The following is a 14,925-nucleotide window of genomic DNA, read 5'->3' as shown; positions in this document are numbered from 1 at the left end:
GCCGACCCCGCTCCCGTCTCTCCGGGTGGGGGAGGGGGCAGAGGAGGGGGGGGGGGGGGGGCGCCTCCGAGCGAAGCTGAGCGCTCGCCGGCCAGGGCGCGCATGAGCGCAGCCCTGACTGGCTTAACGACTGTTGACTTAGCCAGCCTGCCGGCGCCGAATAATGATCACACGCAAACACATCACATCATGACTTCAACCACGATGGCTCCGTCGGCGCCACAGGCCCGGCGACCCGGGCGTCGCTGAGTCCGAGCCGGCCGCCATCGTCTCCCCAGTCAAAACCACTCCGGGCGCTAGCCCGAGTCAACGGCGTCGGCCTGTCGCGCCCAATAGCAGCAAAAGAGGCTCGCTTGGTTCGCTTGGGCTGACCGCCTGCGCCGCTAGCTGGTCACGCGTCCCCCCAGTACGGCGCACTGCGTAACGACATGATTGCATGCAACGTCTTTCGGTCAGCCGCGCCATTTTCCGACAGATAAATTCGAGGCAAGTAATTAATGTGTCACTCGCGATTTATACACGTCGGAATGAAGAGTGCAGCATGTGAAAACTGAAATAATATTGCACAATCACCAAGCCATTACAGCTATCCGCCAGAAATTAAGCGGCATTGATGAGTTGAAATTGGCGTTTGGTGTAATTTTACGGAGCTGTAAATGCCGTTCCAGCCATCATTATGTTCAACATGGTTGCCCCGTAAGTACCCGGCAGTGCAGAATGTAACCGCTACATTAATCGGTGTCCGGGTGTAAATTTAGCACCGTGATGGCTTCTGTAATGGGTCGGTGAGATGTTAGCCCGTTTGTGGTTGCCTCATAATTTTAGTAAAATGGATGCTTCCGACACAAAAAAGCGGCCGGCGGCGGGTCGGCCACGGCGTTAGGCCGCAGCCGGCTCGCGTTATGTCGCCGTTAACAGCGTGTAAAGAGCTCGCTGGAGCGTAGAAATCATGCCGCAGACAGTTCAGCTGTATGGAACACCCCAACTATTAGTTCAGCTATTTACATGTGCTGCGGTTACGGGCACCAGTTGCAAGTACTTTCGCAATCATTCACGCGGGCTGACGCCCGTGCAGAGAGAAACTCTCGCCCGGGTTGAAAGGTCGGGCCACAACTGCACGGGTCAGGAAAGGTCCAGTGCGGTGGTGCGCGACCCTGCTGATGTACCATGCATCCCGGCATGGTGTGCGGCTCTAATTTTGAAGATGGGAGCGTCCTAAGCTGACAATATCGGCCGATATGTAGGTTAAACTGTCCGCACCACTTCTCTTCCTGAACGGCAGAAGGTACTGAACATCGCCCGACTTTCGGCAAGAGTACCTACCCACCTTTCTCAATCGTCTGTACGAGTATGCCTTCCTGGATTCGGCAGGAACGCAGAAAGCATTGTTACGGTGTCATATTTGAAAGCCTCTCAGAAACATGGTATTAACCAGTGACGTACGACACCACCTCGTCCCGCGCCGTCGGGATACCAGTCCACCGGACCTTCGTCATGTACACTCGATATAACCAACCGTACTTCTAACATATCGGTGTTCCCCAAACTGCTTTTTTGACAGCCCGTGCGTGACCGACTGCATGTTTCTGACACGCCTGCGTGCCTGCCTGACACAGCCGTACGTCACTGACACAGTACCTGGTGATGCACCAGCTGCTCGGCGGCACCGTTTATGCTGTGGTGAGAGCCCGGTGAGCTGACCGGTGAGTCGTAGTAATCCGAGCGCAACAGATTCTCACTCTGCATCTTCCCCTTTAAACACGTAATGTAACGATTACAGAAGTCTTTGCACAGCTCTTGCACTTTCTCAAGTTCTAGCAGGTGAATCCGCAACACCTGGATCGCCTTGATCATCTGAAACGACAAAACATGCATTAATTTACATTTCCATGTCGCGTGCCTTATATCTCCAACGCAAGCAGCACGAGCACGCAATTAAGAGGGCACACCTACATTAATGACAATACAACTCATCAAGAGCTTCCGCCACCAGCAACCTTAACAAAGCAGCACCAAAAGAACGACGAACCGAGACGTAACGGCAGCAGGCACAGCAAAACAAGTCGCCCCAGCACCAGCGGCGGCACACCGGGTCACGACGACAACAGGAGTAGAGAGTCGAGGGAGCGGCCGGCTTCCACATCCGGATCACACCCTGCCTGCCTCCGTCACCGCGGACGACACCCACCAGCTCCCCACACCCCAATCACACCCTGCCCGCCTCCGTCGCCGCGGGCGACACCCACCAGCTCCCCACACCCCAATCACACCCTGCCTGCCTCCGTCACCACGGGCGACACCCACCAGCTCCCCACACCCCAATCACACCCTGCCCGCCTTCGTCGCCGCGGGCGACACCCACCAGCTCCCCACATCTGGATCACGCCCTGGCTGCCTCCATCGCCGCGGGCGACACCCACCAGCTCCCCACATCTGGATCACACCCTGGCTGCCTCCGTCACCACGGGCGACACCCACCAGCTCCCCACATCTGGATCACACCCTGGCTGCCTCCGTCACCACGGGCGACACCCACCAGCTCCCCACATCCGGATCACACCCTGGCTGCCTCCGTCACCACGGGCGACACCCACCAGCTCCCTGCCTCCGTCGCCGCGAGTGACATCCACCAGCTCCCCGCACCCGGATCACACCCTGGCTGCCTCCGTCACCACGGACGACACCCACCAGCTCCCCACATCCGGATCACACCCTGGCTGCCTCCGTCACCGCGGACGACACCCACCAGCTCCCTGCCTCCGTCACCACGGACGACACCCACCAGCTCCCCACATCCGGATCACACCCTGGCTGCCTCCGTCACCGCGGACGACACCCACCAGCTCCCCACACCCGAATCACACCCTGCCTGCCTCCGTCGCCGCGAGTGACATCCACCAGCTCCCCACGCCCGGATCACACCCTGCCTGCCTCCGTCGCCGCGAGTGACATCCACCAGCTCCCCACGCCCGGATCACACCCTGCCTGCCTCCGTCGCCGCGAGTGACATCCACCAGCTCCCCACACCCGAATCACACCCTGCCCGCCGGCATCGCCGCGAGCGACACTCACCAGCTCGTCCACCTCCGGCTGATTGATGAGGAAGGGCTTGCGGTCGCGCTGCTGGTGCTGAATGAAGGCCTGCACGTCGGCGGAGAACGTCTCTGCCGAGCAGACGTCGGCCGTCTGCGTGGCCAGCTCGCACTTCTCCAGCAGCAGCGCCAGCAGCGGGAACAGCGGGTGCCTGGCGGCCGCACACGGTCAGACTCAGCGCGGTGACAGCGGGCGCCAGCGGGGTGGGAGCGGAACAGTCGGTGCGGGAGCAAGGGAAGGCGGCGGGGCTGGCTACGCCACGTCACCCAAACAGCGAGGCAGTCCCTCACGCAGCGCGAGCCGTCAACGCTACCGAGCGGCAGCCCGACGAACACTGGCAAACGGCCGATACCGAGACCTCGATCACCGGCACGCCCACAACACGAGCAACCATCCACCCTTGGGAGCTCATCAGACGGCCGCCAGGAGCCGACAGTCGTGCAGCGGGCGCGGTCACTGGTGGCGCCGAAAGTCACTCGCACGACGGGAGCAAGAGTGTCTGCCCTTCAGTGTTTCCGGCAGACCGGACGGCGGCTAGTCCGGTGCAGTGTCGCACCCAGCGAGCACCCAGCGAGCAACCACCCCTCGCTGGGCGCCGCACCACACAGCCGCTCACAGCGCGAACATTGCAGCGGAGGGCGAGCGTCAGGCTGCAGGGCAGCGCAGCATGCAGGGACAGCCGGCCGTCCTGCGCGGCGGCACAGCTTCCCAAGTGTGCCTCTCCCTCCAGGTGACACCGGCTCTGTGCGTCATGAAAGGCAGAGGGAAAGACATCGCGCACCGCAAAAAAGGAGAGACGGAGACAGAGACAGAGACAGAGGACAGAGACAGATAGAGAAGGAGGAAGGAGGCGGGGGGCGCGGAGGCGGAGAGAGGAGAGAAAGAGAGCAAAGAGAGAAGAAAGAGAGAAAAGAGAGAGAGAGGAGAGAGCGAGGAGCGAGAGACGGGAGAGAGGATGAAGAGAGAGGAGAGGAGAGAGGAGAGAGAGGAGAGAGAGAGAGAGAGAGAGAGATAGAGAGAGAGAGAGATGGACGTAGAGAGAGAGAGAGAGACGAGAGAGAGAGAGGAGGAGGAGAGAGAGAGAGTAAGAGAGGAAGATAGATAGAGAGAGAGTGAGAGATGAGAGAGAGCTTGAGAGAGAGAGAGGGAGAGAGAGAGAGGGGGAGAGGTGAGAGAGAGGGGGAGAGAGAGATGGAGAGGAGACAGAGAGAGGGAGAGAGAGAGGGGGAGAGAGAGGGGGGACGAGAGAGAGGAAGAGAGAGAGGGAGACACAGGGCGACTTACTCGTAGACGGCGCGCTTGTCGGCCTCGAACTGCGCCTGGTTCTGGTAGGCGGGCGGCTGCTGGTGATCGTGGGCGCCCGGCTGGCCGCCGCCGCCTGTCAGCGGCACAGAGCCGTCCTGGAGCTCCGAGTACCCCGGCGACATCATCTCCAACAGCATCGGACCCAGCACATGCCTGCGGGACAGCGGCGACAGACGGTGAGCGCGAGGGGGGGGGGGGGGACGGCGGCAGAGGGTGGCTCGGCACGCGGCACAGTCTCCGAGCCGCACGGGCGATACTCGGCATCAGCCAAAGTGCAGACCGTGGTCAGTGTCGACATGACCAAGAATTGTGTCGCACCCAGCTCTGATCTCACTATGTTCTGCCGTGCCCCATTTTGGGCACGACACATGACGTTCGATCATCCAGACGGGTAGCAGCATGACCAGAACACCTCGGGCCATCCACCAGCTCATGGGAGTGCCGTTCACAGCTTGACTTCACAGCGGTTGCGTCCGCCACAATGGCCAAATCCCGACTCCATTACAAGTTCCGTTCGAATCGCTCCCCGTTCACATCGCACGTCCCGTTGCAACGGGCTTCCGCCGTTCTGATCTTCAGAGCCGTTACGATTTCCTGTCTCGTTGCCTTCAACTCCAGTCCTGACCCTAGGTCATCTCGGCTACGTGCCGTGCCAGCGTCAGGGCCCGCTCCACCTAAGGCCGTGCTCTGACCTCCGGTCCTGCTTCAATTTCGGTTCATCGCTGCGCTCTTCTCTGTAGACAGTGACGCACCGCCTAAAAACTCCGGGAGATTTAAATGATTCATTGCCACGATTTAATGCCCCTTACTGCAAGCCTATTTACCGCAATAATCCGACACAATCTTTGTTAATGCCACAAATATTAAGCAGGGCATTGCTCTGCAAATAATTAAGACCGGAGCTTTAATCGGTGTGTGCTGCGCAGCACATATATTATTCATGCAAAGGCGACCATGCTCGGAATTCAACAGCCCAAAATTGCAGAGCATGTAAATCACCGGCGGTGGCTGGCACGATGCCAATTCATGGCGTTGGGCAGCCTGGGTTTGGGAAGATTATCATTACGCCGAGAGCGGCTTCATCCCAGACGTCTCCACAAGACGACTCCGGAACGTCAAATCACCGTCAGGCGAGGCGTAATAAAAACATAAATTGTTATCGCGGGCCGTCCGTAAATTGCGTCTGGATTTGTTGGAGCGGTTTGCAATGAAGTAATTAACTGCAGTCGGAGTTTGTGGCACAATGGCTGAGACGGAACAGTTCATCTGTCTCCAGTCATGGTATCATATTTCTACATGTCTTAACTGTTGCAACTTTATGTAGGCTATTGGTTCAATACGTCACCCCATTTAAGTTTGCAATGACATTGCGTCTCAGTTTCTCCTGGGTTTTAAATTATGCAGATAAATGTAGCAATCGCCGGCTACATTATTTCATGGGAGCCGATTGATATTGCCCGCAATCCTGTCGATGAATTGCACAAATGGCGGCACGCTGTTGACTGCCGGGCCCACCGACTACACCGCGCCGGGGCACTACTCACCGCCAAATGGTGGCCAATCCCTGTACTGGCCGACGGAGCCGCACGCCAACGTGCGCAGAGGACCCCCTCCACCCACGAGCACTGCATGTAGGTCGAGGGGCCCTGCGTCACGGAGTGCACTGGCGTAACACCAGGGCCCACAGCTCTCGTCGAAATGCATTCAAGAGGGGTCGCAGTTCAAATTTCTACTGATTTGCTTGGTCGAAGCCGCCTGGAACACCCACAGAGCAGCGAAATTGATGACTAATATGGTGATCCGTCAACATTACCAATTAGTCACAAGTCCAAGTCTCCGCGTGTTTCTGGCTTCGACATGGCTGCCGCTCTCTTTCGCTAGAGCCAGGGATTAGAAATTGACTTATCTGCTAACAGATGCATAACTTGTTTCATGCGACATTCTTTTTCTACCTGCAGTTTTGTCGTGCCATCGTAATAATCATACGTTCATGTGACCAGGCGCACCACAACCTGAACGATTTCTCGACTTAATGAGCAGCATGAATACCTTCGAAATAATTCGAACGCTCATGTGCCACACAATGACCGACAGAGTCGACCGTGACGAGGACTTGCAAACAGCCAAATTCCTGAGACGTGCGGTAACGTTGCATTATCACCGTGGAATGCGGATAACGGGGTGCGGTGCCTGCAAACTGCAAAGTGCAGCACTTCCCTCAAGCAGCATGCAGTTTGTGTAGTGGTCTCACGGGCCGACAAGTATCCAGCTCCAAGCCCGGTCAATGTCCTCCAGGCCCTGAACCACACACAACCTTTGACAGCAGCGGGAACTCCCACCGCAGGCTCTGAACCACACACATCCTCTGACAGCAGCAAGAGCTCCCACCGCAGGCTCTGGACCACACACAACCTTTGGCAGCAACAGGACCTCCCACCGCAGGCTATGAACCACACACAACCTCTGACAGCAGCAAGAGCTCCCACCGCAGGCTCTGAACCACACACGACCTCGGACAGCAGCAGGAACTTCCCAGCGGCGGCAGCGGGAGGACCACGTCATCTAAGCACCGCCACCCAGCAGAGGCGCACACCTCCCCCGCTCGCCACGCCTGGGCGGTGGCCACCAGCGGACCGTGCGCGCCCCTTCAGTCAGCGGCGGCGGCAGCGCCGTTTCCGCCAGCGCGCCGCCGTGGCATTAGCGCGCGGCAGAGCCGGCACTTAGTGTCGCCAGGGCGGCCGTTTTTGTCCGTCACGGTGGATCTGGGCCGCCAGCCGATGGCGGGACGGGGACAGCGACACGGCGGAGCCTGGCGGGGAGCGCCGGTCGGCTCACGGACCGCGACCAGTCCCAGACCCAGACCCGCCGACAGACCGGCCGGTCTGGGCGCGGTCAACGGCGACGGGCCGGAGAGAACAGGCCCGCAGACCCACATCGGCACACCAGCCCCTCGATGGCTCTCGCGTCACACAACGCCAGCCTGTTGGGCTGTCCAGACGCAGTGCAGACCACGAACGTCTCGCATGACGGGCCAGCTGAACCCCCGAGCGGTCCCCAGCAGGAGAGTCGCGCATCTGGCCGTTCACGTGACTCGCCGCGCCGAGGCCCCGAGGACGACACCAGGTGACGGTGACAGGTCCGGACACGCCAGGCTCGGGCCGCTGCCGCAGGCAGCCGCGCCAGGCCACGGGCCCCGGCGCCGTCGACAGACGCCTGGTCCGGGCAGTCCTTCGTGGGCTCCGGGCAGTCCTCCGTGGGCTCCGAGCCGCTGCCGGGAGCTGGCGGCGCGAAGCGCGTCTAAACGGCCCTCCACGCCGGGCTGCCAGCGCCGAACGGTCTGCCCACATTGCCTTGACGCACGGCCTGACCATCGCGCGTCCCTGCGGCGCCCGCCGATCCGCTCCACTGGCCTTGGCTGGCCACGGGGACAGCAGCGCCGGCCGCCGCCGCCCCTCCGTCTGCGCCGCCCCGGCCAGCAGCCATCATGGCGGCAGGCATTCCCGTTTCGGCGTAATCGGGCGGCCGGCGGCCCGGTCGTAAAGCGTGGCGTCACCGTGCGGCGGCCGGTGGCGTGCCGGCGCGGCGTTCCGGCGTCGAGCCGGCACGGCCCGGTCACATGTCGGCCGGGCCGGCACGGCCGTCGGTGAGCCCGGCACCGGCCTCGTCACATGTCGGCCGGGCCAGCGCGGGCCGTCGGTGAGCCCGGCGCGCGGACCGTCACATGTCGGCCGGGCCGGCGCGCGGGCCCAGCAGCGGGGTCAGAGGTCAGCCACAGGCCGATCACGCCATGTGGCGGCACCGGGAGATACGCCCGTGCAGGGAGCGTGCTGGCGCGAGGGCCGATGTAACGGTGCCCGGTGCTATGTGCCAAACATACGCTCCTTCTGCACCGAAACCCACTAGGGCGTACAGAACAAGTTCAGTGGTACAGACAGGGCCCCAAACACCGTAGGAACAGAGTGCGATCCTGTCCGGCGAGCAGTGTCCGGTTTCCCGTTTAAGCGGAATGTGGGCGTCATGAAAAGCCGGCGACTTCTCCCGCCGACTCCTGAATGGCAGGCGGAACCTCACCTGGGGAGACCAGGTGGGTCGGCGGGCGCAGCTGGCCGGCTGGGATCACAAAGAGGTTCCACAGTTGTCCCATCCACGGTCGGGGACAGTGAGGGGGCGGCCATCAGTCGCAGCCGGTCCTTTTTCAGACCGCCGGTATGTCGGTTAGAATGGCCAATGCATGTGCTGTGATTTTGGACATACCAGACAGACCACGTCACCCACGGCTCTGTGAGCTGCCCGCAGAGCGCTGACCGCGCCGGCAGCAGCCGGCACCTGCCCATTGCCCGGCGTCGCAGTCCGTCGCACGCGTCCCTCGCTACACCCCGGGCGCATCCCGGTGAGGGCCGCCGGCGGTGGCAGCGGCGGGCCGACGGCGGAGGTACCGTGTCCTTCGGTCCGGCTGGTGATAACACACATTACTAGAAAAACCGCGCTCGATCTGAGACGGTCGCCCAGATGATGGTCCGAAGACGGACAAAACGGAAAATAATGGCCCGATCGGCACCGCACTGAGGCGCCACCCGGGGCCAGCCGCGGCCAGACGTCGGCGTCGGCCAGTCTGGGCGGGGCATCACTCGAAACGTCACGACAGCTCGCTTTCTGACGCCCAGTTGGCGTTGACGAAGCAGCGCCAGCAGCATGAGCTGCCGTCCGTAAGATCAGCTGATTCGTGGTCTGAGGCTCTACAGCTAGACCGGGTGCACGGTCCATTACGAGGCCTGCCTAAGCTCCACTGGCAACCAAACCATAAAACTGACAATATATTGTAAAACCAATGTACAGACTCTGCCGGTCTCACTAGCGCGAGCGACTGGCACGCAGACCCGCCGGAGTGGACGTGCCACCCCGTCACCACCTGATGCCCCTCGCGAGCAGCGCACAGTCCCACCACCGTGAGCCGTGTGAGGCCACCGCATCCAGCCAGATCTCCGTCTGTTATCTCGGGGTGGGTCACAGGGTCCAACCCGGACACCATACATGGGAAATTCGCTATCTCATCGGAGATTGCACAAGGGCCCGGGTGCCGAGGAGGGACAAAGGTGCGCCTGTGTCTGCTCCAGACGGGTGACGCCCCAGCGCGAGTCTCCCAGGGGGCGGCCGCTCAGTACCCCCTGCCATCGCGCCGAGCGACGACCGCATAGCCGCGTGCACTGCATCGCACAGAGTGCGTCATAGTTACGGTGTCAAGTATTGGTGCCACATTCAAGCGTGCGGAGTAATGCAGTAGATCGCCATTTGCCGGTTTCGTGGGCCATGGCATGACCTGGCTTGACCTGGCCCATGATGTGATGTGCAGCTAAAGCGCCACCAGGTGAACACAAGTTACCACCGCGATTATGAGGCATCACGGCATCCGGCCGACAGGAAATAACCAGAGGCACCGCAAATTCCAGCCTGCAGTTTTTCATTCGAGGTGCAAATGACCCGTGAATATATTCCGCACACGAAAGTACCGGGACATGCATCTGGGCGACAGGGGACATTGCCGCCACGCGTGGCGGGCGTGCTCCCGTGCCGTCAACTTTGATCGAGCGCGCGGGTTATTCACGACTCATAGGCCGGAGGGTAATGCAGATGAAATGGACGACTGTGCTGAACGGCCCCGCCACAAGCGACAACTGAAATGAGAAGGCATAAAACAACCCCCCTCCAGCCATAAACGACCGAGCGACTGTGCCACAACGCATAAAAAAGCGATTTGTTTGACTAGTGCCACATCAACAAGCGTGCCCCATTGACCGGAGGGAAGAGACTCCCGACGCTGCCCGCAACCACGCCTCGTGCGGCACCGCGTCCAGCTACGCCACGCCCTCTCCGGCTTTGGCGCGCGTCCACCAGCCCGCCCACCCGGCCCGGCCGTCACCTAACATCGCCAGCCCGCCCACCCGGTCCGACCGTCACCTGACATCTCCAGCCCGCCCACCCCGCCCGGCCGTCATCTGACATCGCCAGCCCGCCCACCCGGCCCGGCCGTCACCTGACATCACCAGCCCGCCCACCCGGCCCGGCCGTCACCTGACATCTCCAGCCCGCCCACCCCGCCCGGCCGTCACCTGACATCACCTGTCCGCCCACCCGGCCTGGCCGTCACCTGACATCTCCAGCCCGCCCACCCGTGCCCGGCCGTCACCTGACATCACCTGTCCGCCCACCCGTGCCCGGCCGTCACCTGACATCACCTGTCCGCCCACCCGGCCCGGCCATCACCTGACATCACCTGACATCACCAGCCCGCCAACCCGGCCCGGCCGTCATATGACATCACCAGCCCGCCCACCCGGCCCGGCCGTCACCTGACATCACCAGCCCGCCCACCCGGCCCGGCCATCACCTGACATCACCTGTCCGCCTATCCTGCCCGGCCGTCACCTGACATCACCTGTCCGCCACGCCCGCTCGAAGTCCGCCACCGCTGCGCTGGTATTCCATTCGCGGCCAATAAGTCCGGCCGTTTAATCGGGCGAGTGGCGCGCGCTCTCAATAGGGCGGCGGCGGCGCGCGCGCCGGCCGGCCGGGCCGGGTGTAATCGCCCGTGGCCAGGCGCCTCACGTCCGGTGGCCGACCGTTGGCGCCCGGTTGCCGCCGTAAACTCTCCACTAACACGCAGTTTAAATGCAGTGAATAACCGCAGGCCATAGCGCGGCATTAGGCTAGGCCCTTTAACGCACTCTTTGAATGCATAACGTCGCCGGCGACGCGACCGGCCGCGATGACCAGCGGTGGAGGCGGAAACGGGCCGGCCAGTGACGCTGGACACTGGACACGGGATGGTCGACGGCGGGACTGGACAGAGGAAAGCTGGACGCTGGACACTGAACACTGGACGCGGGATGGTGGGCCGTGGGACTGGACAGAGGAACGCTGGACACTGAACACTGGACGCCGGGTGGTGGACGACGGGACTGGACAGAGGGAAGCTGAACGCTGGACACTGGACGCGGAATGGTGGACGGCGGAGGCTGGACAGAGGGAGGCTGGACACTGGACACTGGACGCAGGATGGTGGACCGCGGGATTGGACAGAGGAACACTGGACACTGAACACTGGACGCGGGATGGTGGACGACGGGACTGGACAGAGGGAAGCTGAACGCTGGACACTGGACACGGGATGGTGGACGGTGGGGACTGGACAGGGGTACAATAGACACTGGACACGGGATGGGGGACAGCGGGACTGGACAGAGGGGTGCCGGACACAAGACACGGGGATGGTGGACGGTGGGGACTGGACAGAGGGATGCTGGACACTGGACACGGGGATGGCGGGCGACGGGACTGAACAGAGGGACGCTGGACACGGGGGTGGCGGGCGACGGGACTGAACAGAGGGACGCTGGACACTGAACACGGGGCGGTGGACGGTGGGGACTGGACAAAAGGACGCGCGACACGGGACACGGGATGGGGGACGGCGGGACTGGACAGAGGAACGCTGGACACGGGGATGGCGGGCGATGGGACTGGTCAGAGGGACCCTGGACACTGAACAATGTGATGGCGGGCGGCGAGGACTGGACAGAGGAGCGCTGGACACTGGACACTAGACACAGGGACGACCGGCGGCGGGAATGGACAGAGGGACGCTGGACAGTGGAGACATAAGCAGTAGACGGCAGACAGCGAGGTGGTAGACGCCACATACCGGACGCACGGACCATGAAGACTGGGAAAGGACTCCCGGCAGCGCACACTGGGCGCAGGAATGGTGCACACAGCATATCAAACAAGGAACGCTGGACACTGGATGAAGGGACGTAGAACAACGCCCACAAAAACACCGTTTACAGGGACCCTAGATGCCGATGATACGAGTTGTGGGTACGGGATAGATGGACGTTAGGCACTAGTCATAGACGGTGGACACGGGTGATTTTTGTTGTTGGGGCGCCTAGGCTGCAAAAGACACCTAACGCCTAAGCTGCGTGAGGCGGTGGACACTTGACGATGTGGATGTTGGATGGCTACATTGGGATTCGGATAGCTGAGTGACACGACGATCAGCATCAGAAACAGCAAAGTAGGAAAGAAGCATGTAAGGAAGTACTGCAAAAATACGTAACACGCCGAATGTATGGATGCACGTAGCATTACAGGGACAGCCTGAGCCATCAGCGGCGATAGAATAAGCGCACGAGCACCACATCATCTGCCTGATTTATGGACACCCTCCGTGACGCAGCCCGCGTATTCCACCGAGTCACGAGCCGACGCCGCAGCCCGGAGCCAGAGCCGTCGCCCCGGATCGGCGGGCCGCCGGCCGCGGCGCTGTTTGTTGACCGACTGGACCCAGATAGATGGAGCCGCACTCCCGGCCAGCCGGCTTATTAAACACTCCACTTATCCAAACTTCGGCGCGAGTTTCAAACATTAGGCGGCTGAGCGGCGGCCAGGTTGGCGGAGCGGCGCTGGCGGGCGCGCCGGCGCCGCCGCCGACGCGTCACTAAATCAGCCGGGCGCCGGCGCGCCGCCAACTTTTCAAACGGAATAATTCGCCGAGGAAGTACACTTCATTACGGGGCGCATTTGTAAATGGAGCGAAATGACACGTTCGCGTTCGGCGGCGACACGGTGCGCGCGCCGCAGCCGGGCCGGCTGCAGGGGGGGGGGGGGGAGGACAGGGAAGCCGAGGTCCGGCCACACGACCACACGACAACCCGACGGCATCCCCCACCTAACCGTCTGGAGTCGGTACCACAGCGCCAGCGCCCTCACCGAGCACTGGGACGACATCCGGTCGGCTGGCGCCGTGGCCGGCCACATCGCAGTGGCGGCTCGTCACCTGGGAACACCACCAATGACGACGTGCCGCGTGTGGATCACAGGACCAAGGTCTGGAAATCACTGGCTACCGTCCTCTTCAGCGACAGCCATGATCGCCCCAGCGGACATGAGCGGACACTGCTGTACAGAGCGCACGGCCAGCACGGCACGGACAGCCAGCTGCGCCCGGACGCCGCCGGCGCGGCGCCCGGACACGCCGGCGGTCCGGACACACCGGCGGTCCGGACACACCGGCGGTCCGGACACACCGGCGGTCCGGACACACCGGCGGTCCGGACACACCGGCGGTCCGGACACACCGGCGGTCCGGACACACCGGCGGTCCGGACACACCGGCGGTCCGGACTGCCCGCCGCCGGCCCGCTATCAAAATCCGATCAGTCACGGAGCGAATCGGCCGCGTGCGTCCACAGTCGGCACGGCAATCAGCCCTTCCGGGCCGTTGACAGGGTCAAACGACTCCCTTCCTCCCGCAGCAGGGCAGCCGGATGCTCCTTCCCCTCCCACCCCGCCCCGAAGCAGACTACCCAGCCGTGGTGTCCCCGGATCACGCGTCCTCGACGATGGAAATCACGGGGCGTGCAACCTGCTTGGCGGATCCGCATTAAACTCGTGCACAAATGGCCGTGGCACCGTCGCGCTGTGCCCCACACGTGCCATATCGCGGGTGTGTGACGGACTGGGTGCCCAGGACAGGCTCCACCAACCTGATAACGACAGACGGCGCACCATCAGCCTCAGCGGTGTGAAGGTGGATGGCAGGCCACACTGCACGAATACACCGGACACAGCGGACTGAAGGTGTATGGCAGGCCACACTGCACGAATACACCGGACACAGCGGACTGAAGGTGGGCAGGAGGCTACGCTGTACGGATACACCGGACACAGCGGTCTAAAGGTGGGCAGGAGGCCACGCTGTACGGACACACCGGTCACATGCTCTTTTGAAACAGTCGGTAAATATGGAACGAGGCAAAGTCACTGAATAAGTTAACTGAAACATTGCGCACAAATGTGTATGCTTAAGTTAACTCAGTGCCCAATGGTCAATGCTAAGTGGTTTGGGAAACAAAATAAAACACGCTGTTCACCGTAACGGTGGAACGTATTCTACACAAACCGCCACAAATCATGAAACGTTTATTTCCTAAGAGTAGATGAGCTGAACTCATTACTCCACATTTATGGCCGTTATATTTATCATGCATAGAAGAGACCCAAATTGTAACGCTTTCGGGGTAAAAGTTTCGCTGAGCCAGGACTAATGCTTTAAACTCGACTTCTAGCCCGTAAAAACCAGCACAGTGCAGGTCATAAATCACCGCCGCTAATCTAATCCCTGTTTAGCATGTCGTTACCAAGGAAGGGAAGAACAAATTCTTAATTATCAGCGGGATCAATATTCAAATTGGTGGCGGTCGGCGGCATAAGAAGATGAGCGGTTGAATAGATGGTGAGATTGGCTACGGCTAAAATACCGAATGGATCCGAATTGAATTGGACACGGCACTGACGACAGCCGCGAATGTGATAGCATGAGGGTGCCGTGTGTTGCCTCTCTGAGAAGTTGGCACTTCGAAACAAGTCAAACGCAAATGGCCAAATTACATATCAGGCACTGCCGTCCTCCCCCCCCCCCCTTTTTGGGTGACGAGTGTCAGAAGTCCACGACTGGATTTTGCTTGC

General features: G+C 61.3%; 1 protein-coding gene across 1 annotated transcript in view; it reads right to left on the bottom strand.

Moving 5' to 3' along the window:
* Window positions 1–14,925, bottom strand: part of LOC119106644 (homeobox protein PKNOX2) — a 37,831-nt gene that overhangs the window by 6,314 nt on the left and 16,592 nt on the right. The window contains exons 2-4 of the mRNA XM_037230159.1: window positions 4,378–4,551; window positions 3,073–3,244; window positions 1,639–1,854 (exon numbers count right to left, since the gene is read on the bottom strand). Of these exons, the coding sequence (XP_037086054.1) occupies window positions 1,639–1,854; window positions 3,073–3,244; window positions 4,378–4,535 (546 nt within the window). The 5' untranslated portion in view covers window positions 4,536–4,551. The remainder of the gene's footprint in view (window positions 1–1,638; window positions 1,855–3,072; window positions 3,245–4,377; window positions 4,552–14,925) is intronic.

This window comes from Pollicipes pollicipes, unplaced genomic scaffold, assembly GCF_011947565.3.
Source record: "Pollicipes pollicipes isolate AB1234 unplaced genomic scaffold, Ppol_2.1 Scaffold_2555;HRSCAF=2994_pilon_pilon_pilon, whole genome shotgun sequence".
NCBI classification, from domain to species: domain Eukaryota; kingdom Metazoa; phylum Arthropoda; class Thecostraca; order Pollicipedomorpha; family Pollicipedidae; genus Pollicipes; species Pollicipes pollicipes.
This window is presented reverse-complemented; position numbering and strand designations above follow the sequence as displayed.